The 13,120-nt window shown below is 39.2% G+C and overlaps 2 protein-coding genes across 3 annotated transcripts; both read left to right on the forward strand.

The window, feature by feature from the left end:
* Nucleotides 1-724: 724 nt before the first annotated feature.
* Nucleotides 725-3,750, forward strand: trmt10a (tRNA methyltransferase 10A). The gene is made up of 7 exons (XM_074661929.1): nt 725-1,188; nt 1,441-1,606; nt 1,700-1,771; nt 1,843-1,917; nt 2,789-2,938; nt 3,022-3,127; nt 3,330-3,750. The coding sequence occupies exons 1-7, from the start codon at nt 968-970 to the stop codon at nt 3,515-3,517; spliced, it is 978 nt and encodes a 325-aa protein (XP_074518030.1). The 5' UTR covers nt 725-967; the 3' UTR covers nt 3,518-3,750.
* Nucleotides 3,751-4,499: 749 nt separating this feature from the next.
* spata6l (spermatogenesis associated 6-like) lies at nt 4,500-12,536 on the forward strand. Of its 2 annotated transcripts, XM_074662195.1 has the most exons (12): nt 4,500-4,624; nt 5,157-5,294; nt 5,838-5,886; nt 6,247-6,288; nt 6,359-6,483; nt 6,571-6,663; nt 6,847-7,071; nt 8,779-8,878; nt 9,131-9,171; nt 10,576-10,697; nt 10,865-10,946; nt 11,911-12,191. In XM_074662195.1, exons 1-12 carry the CDS (start codon nt 4,577-4,579, stop codon nt 11,977-11,979), a joined length of 1,134 nt encoding a protein of 377 aa, XP_074518296.1. In that variant the 5' UTR covers nt 4,500-4,576; the 3' UTR covers nt 11,980-12,191. The 2 variants fall into 2 exon arrangements, with proteins under 2 accessions (XP_074518296.1, XP_074518294.1); XM_074662193.1 differs by lacking the exons at nt 4,500-4,624; nt 5,157-5,294 and adding an exon at nt 12,404-12,536 and having other exon boundaries at nt 5,842-5,886; nt 11,911-12,000.
* Nucleotides 12,537-13,120: the final 584 nt, after the last annotated feature.

Genomic DNA, 13,120 nt, shown 5'->3' on the forward strand with positions numbered 1-13,120 from the left:
CAATGTCTGCAATGCAAAGCCCACCAGTGTATTCAGTCCAACACACATACAGGCCAGTTGCTATTCTGGAATGCACTCTGCCTCTGAAGTCAGCAAATTGCATTATCGTGCTGCACTTATACATTTAAAATAAATGTTTTAATTAAGTTGTGTACAATTTCACAAAGTTTGTTAGCCATTGAGAAGTTCTACCATTGTTATGTCAGACAGCAGGACAACACAAAACCATGTGGTTTCGTCATGAATATAGTATTGCTGTTTTGTGCCTAATACACTCACAGTGTCTAGTGATTTGGTAATATGTAGGATGTAGTTTGTGAAAAAGAGAAAATTCATGCAGTTTTCCCCAAGCAAAGAAAAAAATCTCTTTCTTTGCTAAATTCTAAGTATAGTTGTCTTTACATTAAATCTAACTTATGTGTTAATTTATTCTTCCTTTATCTTCACTCGTGATTGATTTAAATAAAATGCTCCATCTTGTAATCTCTTTGCACAAAACACAAAGTGTTTTGCATTTGAATTAAGTTTTTGTTCCTGGATATATAACAAATTGTAAAAAAAAATACCACAAACAGCAAAACAGTCATTCTCGTACTTATGGATAAACTTAAAGATAAAATAACTTGTTTAGGATTAAATAAAGCTGTCATGAGGTGAAACGACCGCAAGTATGGTGCGTTCCATTCGTACTCCGCACGTTCTACTTGTAAATGCATCTGGCGCGGTCAGATGACGCAACTAGCGCGACAGTGTTCCATACATGTTAGCTGTGATGCTAAAGTTTGACAGCTTCAGAAGCGTCTTTCTTTCAGTTTGTGTGACTGTGTAAAATTTGGACACCGCAGCGATTAAGTATTGTAAAAACTTCGTTCCTGTCCAGGTCGGAAGGTGGAGTACCTGAATTTTCCTTTAAATGCTGCTCGAAACAGAAGGCAGCAGTCGATCATCATCAGCTGCTAGTTAACACATGAGCATCGACACGAAGCCCAGCTCTGTACAGATGGCTGAAGACGGATTGAAAGGTGAATGTGCAGCCACACAGGAGGGTGAAAACAATGAAAATAAAAGCTGTGTGCAGACTGTGAGCAGCAACGGAGAAGCTATAGGAGAAGAACAAACTTTGTCCAAAAGACAGAAGAAGAAACTACTGAAGCAACAGAAATGGGAAGAAGAGAGGGAGCTACGAAAGTGAGTGAGATGTCGAGTCTAAATAAGTCACTTTTTCTTTTTTACTCTACGGCGAAATGGGGTCAGGCAATGACGAATCAACAACAGTGGGAGTATACAATACATTTGTTTATCTTGGCTGCTTTTAGCAGTCATTTGGAACATAAAAATTACTTATTGTCTATATATTGCGCACACAACTAAGATATATGCAAGACATACTCTCCCAAAAACTGACTTTTTGTAGACCATAATATGTGTTTTGTATTGCAGGCAGAGACGAAAGGAGAGGAAGCAGCAGCGTCGAGAGCAGAGGCAGAATAACCCAGAGGAAGGAGGAGAGGCTCAGGGTTTCAAGAAGCGACTACGCAGGGAGGTGACGCCCAGTTCACTCAGACTGGTGGTGGACTGCAGCTTCGATGACCTCATGCTCATCAAGGTGAGCTGCTCATGCGAGCATACTCACCCATGTCTACAAAGAGATGTGTCCTGGGGCATTAAACCACATACTGTTGTATTACTGTGTATTCAGGATGTCAGGAAGCTTCATAAACAGATCCAGAGGTGCTACGCTGAGAACAGACGAGCCTTACATCCTGTACAGGTAAATAACTAATAACCTGTATGAAACCATCAATCCTCCATGGTGCATAATGACTCCTCTCATTTCTCTAGTTTTATCTGACCAGTATGGGCGGACAGCTGAGACAGAGCATGGATGAGAAGGATAAAGGATGGGTGAACTGGAAGGTGAGCAGGTTCTCACTCAGCTTACTGGATGTTGTTTGGGATACTTAGGCTGATGCTGACAGAGATTTGATGCTAACCATAGATTTATTGGATTCTTGTGATGATTAGTTTCATTTTATTATGATCCTTTGTATGAAAACAAGGATGTCAGAGTCAAAGTTAAGGGATAGGTTACACACATCACCTTAACCGAGGCAGGGGCACAAGTCCTGCAGGTTAATGATCCTGTAGATTCAATGCATGGCAGTACCTGTATGTAGCCTTTTTGGTTTGATTTCACACAGTGTACGAACTACCTCCTCGTCCCTTTGTCCCTTCGTCCCTTGGGGAGAGGAAAAGGAAATGCTTAAGTGGGAGAGTTCAGAAAATCTGATAACATTCTCAACACCATTGTCTTTTTAGAAATGGTGCCCCACATCTGTCCCTGCAGTTTACAAATATTTACTCATCAGTGTTTAATTTGCACTAAAAACAGGCCTGTACTGGTTAATGACTTCTAAAACTTAAATACTTATTCAGCTTATTTTGGCTCTCCGTGGACATCTGAAAACATGAAATGGATCAATATTGGTGCTGTAGTACCAGGGATATCATCTTGTCTAATTTTAAACATTAATTATCTACATTTATTTTTTCACTTGTTTTCCCTGTTTTGACTCTAATTTAAATACATGCAGAGGAAATTTTAAGATCATTAAGATCCAAGATTTGGATTCAGGACCCACTGGAGGTTGTTTTTCTGAATAAGATTTTCTTCCTTAAACTTTGCCTTAAATCTATCTCATTTACATTAAACTTGTATGAAGTAATACCTTTGTATTGGACTAATAAATCAGTGTTTGATAGCTGTGCATGTTGCCGCTCTGAGCAGGACATCAACATTAAATCAGAGCACTACAGTGACCTCATGGCAAAGGAGGAGCTGGTTTACCTGACGTCAGATTCTCCCAATGTGCTGGAGGAGCTGGACCAGAAAAAGGCCTACGTGATAGGAGGGCTGGTGGACCACAACCATCATAAGGTCTGTCTGAGAGTTCACAGCTGAAGTACGCTGCAGGATGAGACTTTATTTGGCTGATCCCTGCTCTGGGTTTTTCTCGGCAGGGGATTACATTTGAGAAGGCCAAGGAGTTGGGGATTGAGCACGCCCAGCTCCCCCTGAGCAGTTTTGTGAAGATGAATAGTCGGAAGGTTCTGGCTGTGAACCATGGTAAGGACTCAAACTAAAACACGAGATAGGTATTAATAATATTTTGACTTCTTTATTGCAGTAAAGTTACACCAAAACTATTTTATATTGGATCATAAAGTTTTATTTTGCAAGATTTCAGCTTAATGTTGTGAAACTGCCACAGAGTGATTCAAACGAGCTGTAGTTCTCCTTTAATGTTTTGTATTTGTTCCTCATGCAGTGTTTGAGATCATCCTGGCGTACCTGGAGAAGGGCAGCTGGCAGGAGGCGTTCTTCACCGTCCTGCCGCAGAGAAAAGGAGCTGTGGCTGTGGAACAGGACGGAGCAAACCTTCAGGGGAAAGAGGACTCAGACTCTGACTCTGATGCTGAAACATCAGAGCAAACTACCAAAGACCTTAAATCCTAGTTCAAATGAACAGCTGAATGAACAACCAGAGTTGAGATATATTTACACAGAGGTTCTTCTTTGAGGAGAGAATTTGTATTTGATCATCTTTTTTTTTTACACCAGCTATTTATTGAAAGTTTTTATTTTGTGCCTCCTGTAATTGGTAATGTTTTAGTTTGAATACAGATTTTCTGTTATGCTTCAAGTTTCTGCAGATTAAACCATTACTGCACAAAAGGAAATGATCTAAAGTTGTTTTCCATCTGTGTTTTAGTGTTCAGTAATGTGTTTAGTGTTTAGTATTCATTTAGACGACAAGACAACATTAAAGATGAATTTGGTTGGTACTGCTAATCTATTTCCCCAAACTGGGGAGGTTAAATGACTTCTGAGAAGAAGTTTGTGCAATGAATACCATGGAGGGACAGAGAAGTGTCCAGCTGAAAATTCAAAGTGCACAATTTGGGACACAACCTAAATCATGAGTATGAGGGGCTTTCATAATCTCTTAACCGTATTTTATCTCATAAAGACAATGAGATACTAAGTCATAATCATGAGATACTATTTTTTATGATTATGACTTTACTATGGAAGAAGATGAGCTAAAGATAGTTTGTACTTATTATAATAATGTCAAAACACTTTTTTGCATTTCATGCACTAAAGAATATGTTTTCATGTCAATGTTCGATTTGATAAAGGAAAAGCTATTTAACACTTCTTCTTTACATGTAATTCTTTTAAAAGCCAATTAAAGGCAGTAATTGAAGGACATCCAGAGGACACATATTTTATCTTATACGTTGGAATGTCAGCTATAAGGATAACTGTTCAATGTTTCGTCTCAAAGGGCACTTAAACCGCAATTTCTTAAAATTTTATCCCCTACAGTTTAACCCAGGGGGGACTGCAGTAGGTTTTCTTCAGCCAGGGATCGCCCCTTCCTGTGTCCACCTCTACCGGAAGTTGTAGTAACCACGGTAACCGTGCAGAGTGACGCTAAACCGAAGGAAACTACGCTAGCTTGAAGCTATACCGCTAATCCGTCTTTCAACTTTTTGTTAAATCGTTCAAATGTCCCGAAAAGCGCTGAAAGTTGTTGTTGAACTGAAATTTAGAGCGGTAAGAATTATTCACGTTCTCTATGAATGTCGATCTGCCTCAGAGGAGACATACCAACCAAACACCTGTTTACACTGATACATTTTAAATACTCTTTGACCTAGCTGGACAGGGAACTATTTTGTATTCAATTGATTTAATCACTACTGTCTGAATAGCCAATCGGCCTTATTCGGCATGTAAATAAACCCTCAATTGAAATGTTATATGTTAAATTCATAGTTTTCAGGCTCTGTTTACCGGACTTTCTATAAGTAGGGCTATGCAACAGCTTCACACAGAAAATGACGTTAACAGAGGTAAAATGCTATTAAGTACTAGATGGAGTTTTTCAAAAAGCATTTCATTCAAGATTGCTAGCTATAAAAATAAATATTGGTCTTTAATATGTGATGTACAAAAAAAAAAGAGTAGAAACAGTAGGTATAAAATGTTTAATTTACCTGAAGGGGAAAATGTGGCATTGAAAGCAGTTACCCCTTACTGAAGGGGGAGGCGAGCATTAAACAATATGTTCTTTGACTGTTCTCAGGTGTCCTGTCCTGGAGTTCACCTGCCAATCAAGGATGATATCTATCTCAGCATGTGCTTCATGGGACAGTATCGTCAGTCTGAGTGTCTCCCTGCTGTCTTCCCCCTGCTGTTTCATGAGAAGATGACATTTGAAAAGGCAGGTTTTCCCCCAGGATCCCCAAAACATTCAGCTGATCAGATTAAGTGTAGTTTGCGAAGATTTGACAGATTTATTTTATTTATTTATTTATTTAAATATTTAACTGAATACCCTCATATTAATTAGACATGACTGCAAAGTAAGATGGATTTAAATCCTATTGGAAAAGTCAACATGATAAAGATTTGTAAGTTAAATTCAAACCAATAAAAAATTCAAGCTCCCATGGAGAATATTTGGTCTGTCAAGTTTTGTATCCCCTGTGGACAAAGTTTCCTTTGCTCATCTCATTCTTTACCTGCTCTGCAAGTTGTATTCTCTGACAAAAACATTGTCTTGCTGACTCTGAACATTTATCAACTCTTTGTGAAGATCTCATGTGGGAAATGTTGAAAATGCAGTTTTTTGATCTAGTCCCTGGTTTTAAGCATTAAGAAATTTCACACAGAAATCATTGGTCCCGTTGATGATGCTTTTGTTTATCATAAGAAGGCAACAAAATATCTTGAGCTTTAAATTCTATTTTTGTTTATTCTTTAGATTTTCAGACATGCAGTTGACCCTGGGGACATTGCTGTAATGCTTGAGTGTAAGTACCTTTGAATTTGATTTTTTTACTTTTTGCATCTGAAAATTGGGCTTTAAAGTCTTATTTGTATTTAGTAGCTGCTTTGTCTAAAGTGCTGTACAACACAAGCAAGAACATCCTTTGCAGACTTTTTTCTACTTAAATTCCAGTTACCTTTCAAGGTTTTGTTCACATTTATGTTGGTTAAATTAAGTCAGGTGTTATAACTTATGATCTTACAATGTGAAATCAAGGTGTATCTCTGCATGCTTTTTTTTAACTTTGCAGGTAGAGTATAAATTAGGATAAGAATAGAGAAGAGAAGTAAATTTTTCATTTTTCTCTTAAACGATGCCTACCTCTGTTGTTTTTTGCCTTCAGATGAGACGGTCAGAATTGATCTAGTGCAGCTGACTCCTCCAGGTGAGTGTCTTTATACTTTATTCAGGTTTTCCCACTTGTTCAATCATCTTGAATGATTCCATGTTTGCAGGAGGTGATACTTTGGCCTGCTTTGAAGAAGACGTTCGACGTTTCTTATTCCCTGAGCCCAAACTGGTTCCTTCGTTCTCTGGAGTGGATCGAGAGGTCCTGATGACCCGAGCCCCTCACTTCCCTGTTAGTCCGAATGTTTCTGTAAGCACACCTGTTAACTTTTATTGTAGGTTTTTAAAATTTAGATACAGTTTCTTCCTATTTGCCCAGGGTATTGCTCCCAGGTTGGAGTTTTCCAGCAAAACAACCATCATTGAGTGCTCCGCTGACGCAAGGATCAACTTTTACCCCAATGAACTCCTGGTAAGATTAGATGAATTAAACTTTATCAGGTGGTTACATCATTTAGAACATTGTCTTTTTTGTTTCTGGTGTTTTTGGTGTTTTTGGAGACCCTTATTACAGCCTTTGTCTGAAACACTTCCTTTTGGTCAATGTCTCTAAAAGTCTCACAAGTATCTTTGACATTTGCTCTTTTGTCTCCAGAGGCCAGTGGTTAAGAGGAACAGAAAACCCTCCAGCAGACCCGGGACCTCCTCCCCTCAGAGGAGAAAAAGTGCCCGGATGAACGGCAGCACCAGATCACCCTCACACATCCACAGATCTCAGTCTCTGTCTCCTCTCAGAGCCGGGAACAGCCGGCGTCTGGCTCGACTCAGCCTGGACTCTGCAGCTCCATTTGACTGGGACTCCAGCGGTACATCTCAGCCTGTAAGCAAGAACTGCACAGCTTTACTTTCTGATGCTTTTTCCTCAAGCATCTTACTCACCTCTGTTCACTAGAGGGCAGAACAGAGTTAGGATCATCCTAAATCTTTCAAGTCAGAGCATCTGAAGCAGGGATCTCAAACTCGAGCTATGGAGGGTGGAGAGGCTGCAGGTTTTCTTTCCGACCAAAAACTCCACCAGCTGATTTCACTGATTGCCTCTCCTTCAAGCAGAGAGCAGGGACTAATCAGTAAAATCAGCTGGTGGAGTTTTTGGTTGGAAAGAAAACCTGCAGTCTCTTGGCCCTCCATGGCGCAAGTTTAAGATCCCTGATCTAAAGGGTCCGGTTTCAGGACAGATCTACAACCTGCTTATCCTCACAGTTTTACTCCTTCAGTGCTGCTTTTGGAGCAGCCATGACTAAAGACATATAATGTTAGGGTTATCTGTCCACTACTGAAATGCTGCAGGGAAATTCTGCCTATTTTGGAAAACTGTTAAAAAATGTTTAACTATGAAATGTTGGAAAAAATATTTCTTTACTCAAGAGATCAATGTCCGACATGTTAGTGACTGTTTGCAATGAAAACGTTTGAATAACTTTGGTGTTGCACTCAACCCCACATTATTTTTGTCCTATTTGAGAGTTCCAGCACCCATAAAAGTCTGGAATCAGTTTATGAGCTTTTATGTCAGTTTTACAAAACAACTCTGTGCCGACCAGAAGCATGTCAAATTCATCTTTTAAAGTGTTTGAAAGGATAAGTGGGCCACTGTTTCTGTCAGTTAGCCTTGACCTCCTAACTGTTCAACATCTTGGCTAAGTCATTAAAGCTGTTAGTAACTCTGGAGAGTTGATGTTTGACCTGGGAGTGCCTAATAACAAAAAAGGTTATCTCATGACCCTTTCGTAAAAAGCATGACTGCAATTTTTGTGTGTTCTTTGCCAAGCTTTTATGACTTTTTTGCTTATTTGCACAAGCAGAAGTCACATGGGACCTGAATTTTTCAAATCAAATGTAGACCACCTTTAAATGTTTCAAAGCTGCAGATTTGCAGCAGTGCGAGGGATCTTCATGAGGAGAATGTGCTGCAAATGCATGATTGATACTAGCAAGAAAACCTTTTCAGAACAGATTGGTGAAAATGTATTGGTGCCTGATTGTTGTCCGTGCTCTTTCACATGTGCAGATTAGTTCATGAAGATATCATGATTCACGGTGCACCTGTAATGTTGTGTGGACATAACGTACACAAAAATAGATCTGAACAATAAATCCAAACACTGCTGTGTGAGTCTCAGATGAACCCCATATTAATTCACTGTGAGCCAGCTCTTGTTGACACATTATGTGTTCATGAAAACAGCCTTATCATCACATTATGTTGGAGACCAAATGGGTTTTCACAACAACATTTTATAACTGACTGAAGCTTAATGCCTTATTAATCTACCTTATCACGGTGAAGTTAAGCATGTAGAAACAGAAAATAGATGTTTAAAAGCAAAATATGATATAAAGGCATCATTTTACTCTTTGCAAAGTTCCTTTAGACATTGCTCCTGAATCCACTCGTCTGCTGCCACCAGAATAATAAAGATTTTTTGGGTTAACTGTTGTCATCTCCAGCATACACCCATGTTAAAAAGCGTTTTATAGTCTTATTATTTCCTGTTTCCTTATCACAATAATATCGTTCCTTCTGCAGCTGATTGCTTCGTGGCCTAGAGCCAGTCGATCTGCCTCACCCCCTCGCTCTGCACCGTTTACCAGCTCAGCCTCACCTTTGACCAGGTCTTCATCTGCAGGTAGAAACCCTCATTTAAAGCTGCTGTGTTCCTACCAAACATGTTTTATGATCTCAAATGACTTCCGGCAAGTCTCATGAGCGTGTAACATTTACTGATAAAGTTATACTGCTGGTGATGTGACCTGGCCTGGTTAGTTTGACGGTGGTAACCTATTTAAGTCCTAAAACCTCCATAAAGTCAGGTGTCTGTCGCCAGAGAGACATAAACCTGATGTCATTAAAGTTTATTTCCCTGTTTTTAACGTTACAGTGAGATATTCTCCTGCTGGAAGAAGAAAACGCAACGGTTTGGTAGGTAGAGTTCTTACTAGTACTTTGTGATTTTCCCACAGACAGGAACATAGCTACATGAATGAAAAGACAAAATGCTAAACTCTCAGCCCCACAAAGTTTAACAGGACATATCAAAGTTATAAGAATACATATATCCAAATACAACCTTTGTTAAAATGACCAGGTTTTAAAGGTTTTTCTGTTTTTGAAAAGCAGTTTGAATCAGGAAATAACTAGCCAAGCGTAGCATTAAGAAATGGCTGGAATGGCTGTGACCATGTAATAATAGTAATAATAATAATAATAATAATAATAATAATAATAATAAAAATAATAATAATAATAAAAATAATAATAATAATAATAATAATAATAATAATAATAATAATAATAGAATAGAATGGAACTTTATTGTCATTGTAACAAGTACAACAAAATTGAAGTCACACCAGCAATCAAGAAAACAAAAGTAAGAAAGTGTATAAAAAGTGCATGTCCTGCAGAAGCACTGGTGAGGCAGTAGCTCAGTCTTTAGAGACCTGGCCTGGGCACTAAAGGGTCGCTAACTAATTGCCGGTGCAGACTAAGTTTGAGAATTGGCTGTTGGTTGGAGAGGTGCCTCTGCATATAACTGGTACTGCTTACGTTCCCTTTAACAAGGCACCTGAGCCATAAGTACCTGGGGCTGTTTAGGGTGCAGCCCTCTCACTGTGACATTTCTCCATTAATTCATGCTCAAAGGATTGTGTTTGTGTGTATTTCAGCAACACATTTGAGTACAAAGTATACTGAGTGCAAAAACTTGAGTTCTCTGGATGTGTGTCTTTTTCTTTTCAGTTTTCTTCTGAAAATAATCAACAACATGGGGAAGGTTTCTGATGAAGAAATCAACCTTACTCTGCTTAAACAGACTTTTAAAAATAATAATCCACCACCATAACCTTGAATAAGTGAAACATTTCACTGTCTAAGAAAACAAGATAAGGCTTTATCTTTAAAAAATAACTTACTTAGGACAAAATCAGCAGAGATGCAGACAGCAGATGTCCACAAGAGGCACCAAAAATAACACAAAATCAAAATCACTTACAGGAGGTCTGTGTGGAAAGAACATGTGAAGCATTCGTATTTCTTTGAGTTTATTAGTAGATGAATTTTGGAACTTCCGAAAAAGCACAGCTAACACACCTGCGCTGTGTATTTATGCTAAGCTAAACTAACCATGTCCTAATTTCTGTGTGTATAGATAATGTGAATAAAGGCTTGAACATAAAGTACATCCACTGAGTAAGATACAGAAAATCCACCCAGTCATCAGTCATCAGTCCAGATCCTGGACAAATAACAGGATCAAAGAAGTGAAATTAATCCAACACAGAGGTGCAGTAGCATCAAAGTATGGTTGATTTGCTTTATTCACAGGTTGGAGGAATGTCAGACGATGAATCCAGCTCCTCAGAAACTCCTGACCCACCTGACCACCTCAGAGGTCCTGGTCCATCAGAGCTGTGGCGCTCTCATAGGGAGCAGGTCCGGCTCAGCAGGTGTAGAGACAGATCTTCATGCTGTTTGTCGTCTAATGATGTAGATTAATACTTTTATCTTTCTCTACAGTGTTTACTTATTTCCCATCTGACTCTCAGTAAAAATGCAGATGGACAGATATGGGGACTCTCAAAGTGAAATTCTTTGACTTTTGTATGATGTTCAGCTCTAACAGAGAATGGGAGGAGGTCCATGAGCGGATTCGAGGACTCCTTACGACACCAAAAGCTGTACGCAGGCTCGTCTATGTAAGTAAACAATTAATGAGTCTCTGTTTGAAATTGAAGCAGTGTGTTGTGTTTCTCAGTCAACTTTCCTCTTTCTAAGGCCTCCTAAAACATTTTTTACTGCTTAATAAGAATATGACTTTTTTCAGCAACTTTATCTTGGACAAAGGGGGGAAAAAGGCCTTTTTTTTAAAGACATACTCTACACTTAATCAGATTTTATCTCTCATCAGAGCGAAGCCTCCTTATCTTTTCAATGTCTTTACTTAATGCTCTTCATCTCGCTGTTCAACTTGTTAATGTAAAGAAAATATATTTATTTTCATACAACAGAGTCATGTCATACTGAAACATACCCTGGATGATTTGAAAAGAAACATCAGTCATTTTATGCTTCTGCCATTATATGTTTCTGTATTTTCACTTAAAGATTATAAGAGAATTTAGTTTGTATGGAGGTATTTATAGAGTACTTTAGAATAAAAACTTGTCTCTGTGGTCCTTAAAGAAGGGTTATAGTGTTGTTCTTATTCTGTCCCTCTGGTGTTCCAGTAGTATCTTCACATGACTTACCACAAAAACAACAACAACAACAACAACATAAAAACATTTTTCTGTCACTAGTGATTTTAAAAACCCTTATTTCAGCCTCTGTCTGAAACAATACTCCTTTTAGCTGCTGTCTCTTTAAGCCTCCCTGCTCCACAAACCCCCTTCTCTCTGATTGGCCACCCCTCTAGGAGGCCCTGTTAGGGGTGGAGCTAAGGGAAGAGCTTGGTGTTTGAGGCTCAGCCCTCCAATGTGCAAAACAAAACAGTCAGGAGATCCTTATGTGATGACCTTTATTTCATTTTCAGCATTTCAGCAACTCTCATGGGGATCTTGTACTGTTTTTAGAATGAAGCATTTTGAGGAGTTGCGTGAATGTACTAAAAAGCATAGGCCAGTTCTAACTAAGTGACACTGATTTGTCTTTGTGTTCTAGGGGGCGACACACTCAGAGGTTGACGAGGTTTTATCCAGGAGGTCCATCTCTCCTGGTCCACCATCATGACACCAGCCAGGCTCTGGAAAGGTAAAGCAGACAGCATGTCAAACTTCACCTCCTAAACAAAGCCCCCCTTTAAAACTCCTGTCATCCTGCTGAATATATGAGGAAATTTAGACCCTAATATTTAGAAGAAAATGCCCTCACAAATTCATCAATCATGAAAGTCACACCAACTTAGATAAAATAGTTTCTTGAGGGGTGGAAACTGTAGAAAACGTGACACGGACAGCAGAGACAAAAAAAGTTAACATCTGATGGTTTGTGTCTAATAATGTCACTGTCATGTATCTTCCAAATCTCCAGCATGAGTAACCTGTCAGAGGCAGAAAAAGCATCTAAGAGTCATACTGTTGTTTACTGTTGGTCACTGTTGTTCACTGAAGTGATGTGTGAGATGTCTGATGTCTGTTTCTGTCCTCCTCCTTAGTGACAGACGCCCTCACCTTCCACTCAGCCTTCAGGTGCTGGAATCTCTCCTGATGTGTGTGTGTGTGTGTGTGTGTGTGTGTCTGTGTAGGATGGAGGTACTTCACTTCATTGGTCTGATTAATGATGACAAGATAATGTGTGTTATGTAAAATAAACTGCTCACAATAGTTAACTGTGAGGTGTGGCGTCTAAGTCTAAACACGATGAAGCTTGAGTTTGACGTCACAAGTCCAAGTCGCTTTCATCTATCAAGCTGACATTGTGGAGTCCTCGGGTAAATCAGCTCAAAGCCATTAAAAGCTAATTGTGTCCGCGGCGATGCGGCTCCCTGCACTGTTGCTGTAGATCAGAGTAATAGCTGCACTCGCTGCTGCAGCTCTGTCAGGAACATCGTGATCTACGGCAGAGCGGTGATGAATCAGGATCCTATTTTTGGTGTGAAGCTCCGTCTTTAATTTCAGCCTTGATGTCAGGAAATACTTTTTGGTGTTTTGCTTGAGTGGTTTCAAATAAGTCTTTAAAGTGTACTTTTAAAGTAAAGAAGCTGCTGTATTTAGGAACAGTAGCAGTATCAGGAGGATGTGGGTTTTTCCACTGAGGTTATTTGTGACATGCTTTACACCAAATACATGAAATATAGCACACAGTAAGTCACACAGAATTAAGAAGAATACATTTTTTAAGACAACTGAAGTAACTTGACTCAAGCACCTGA

The sequence above is a fragment of the Halichoeres trimaculatus genome, unplaced genomic scaffold (assembly GCF_033239565.1).
Source record: "Halichoeres trimaculatus isolate MK-OKI-2021-1 unplaced genomic scaffold, fHalTri1.1 fHalTri1_scaffold_22, whole genome shotgun sequence".
Taxonomy (NCBI): Eukaryota; Metazoa; Chordata; class Actinopteri; order Labriformes; family Labridae; genus Halichoeres; species Halichoeres trimaculatus.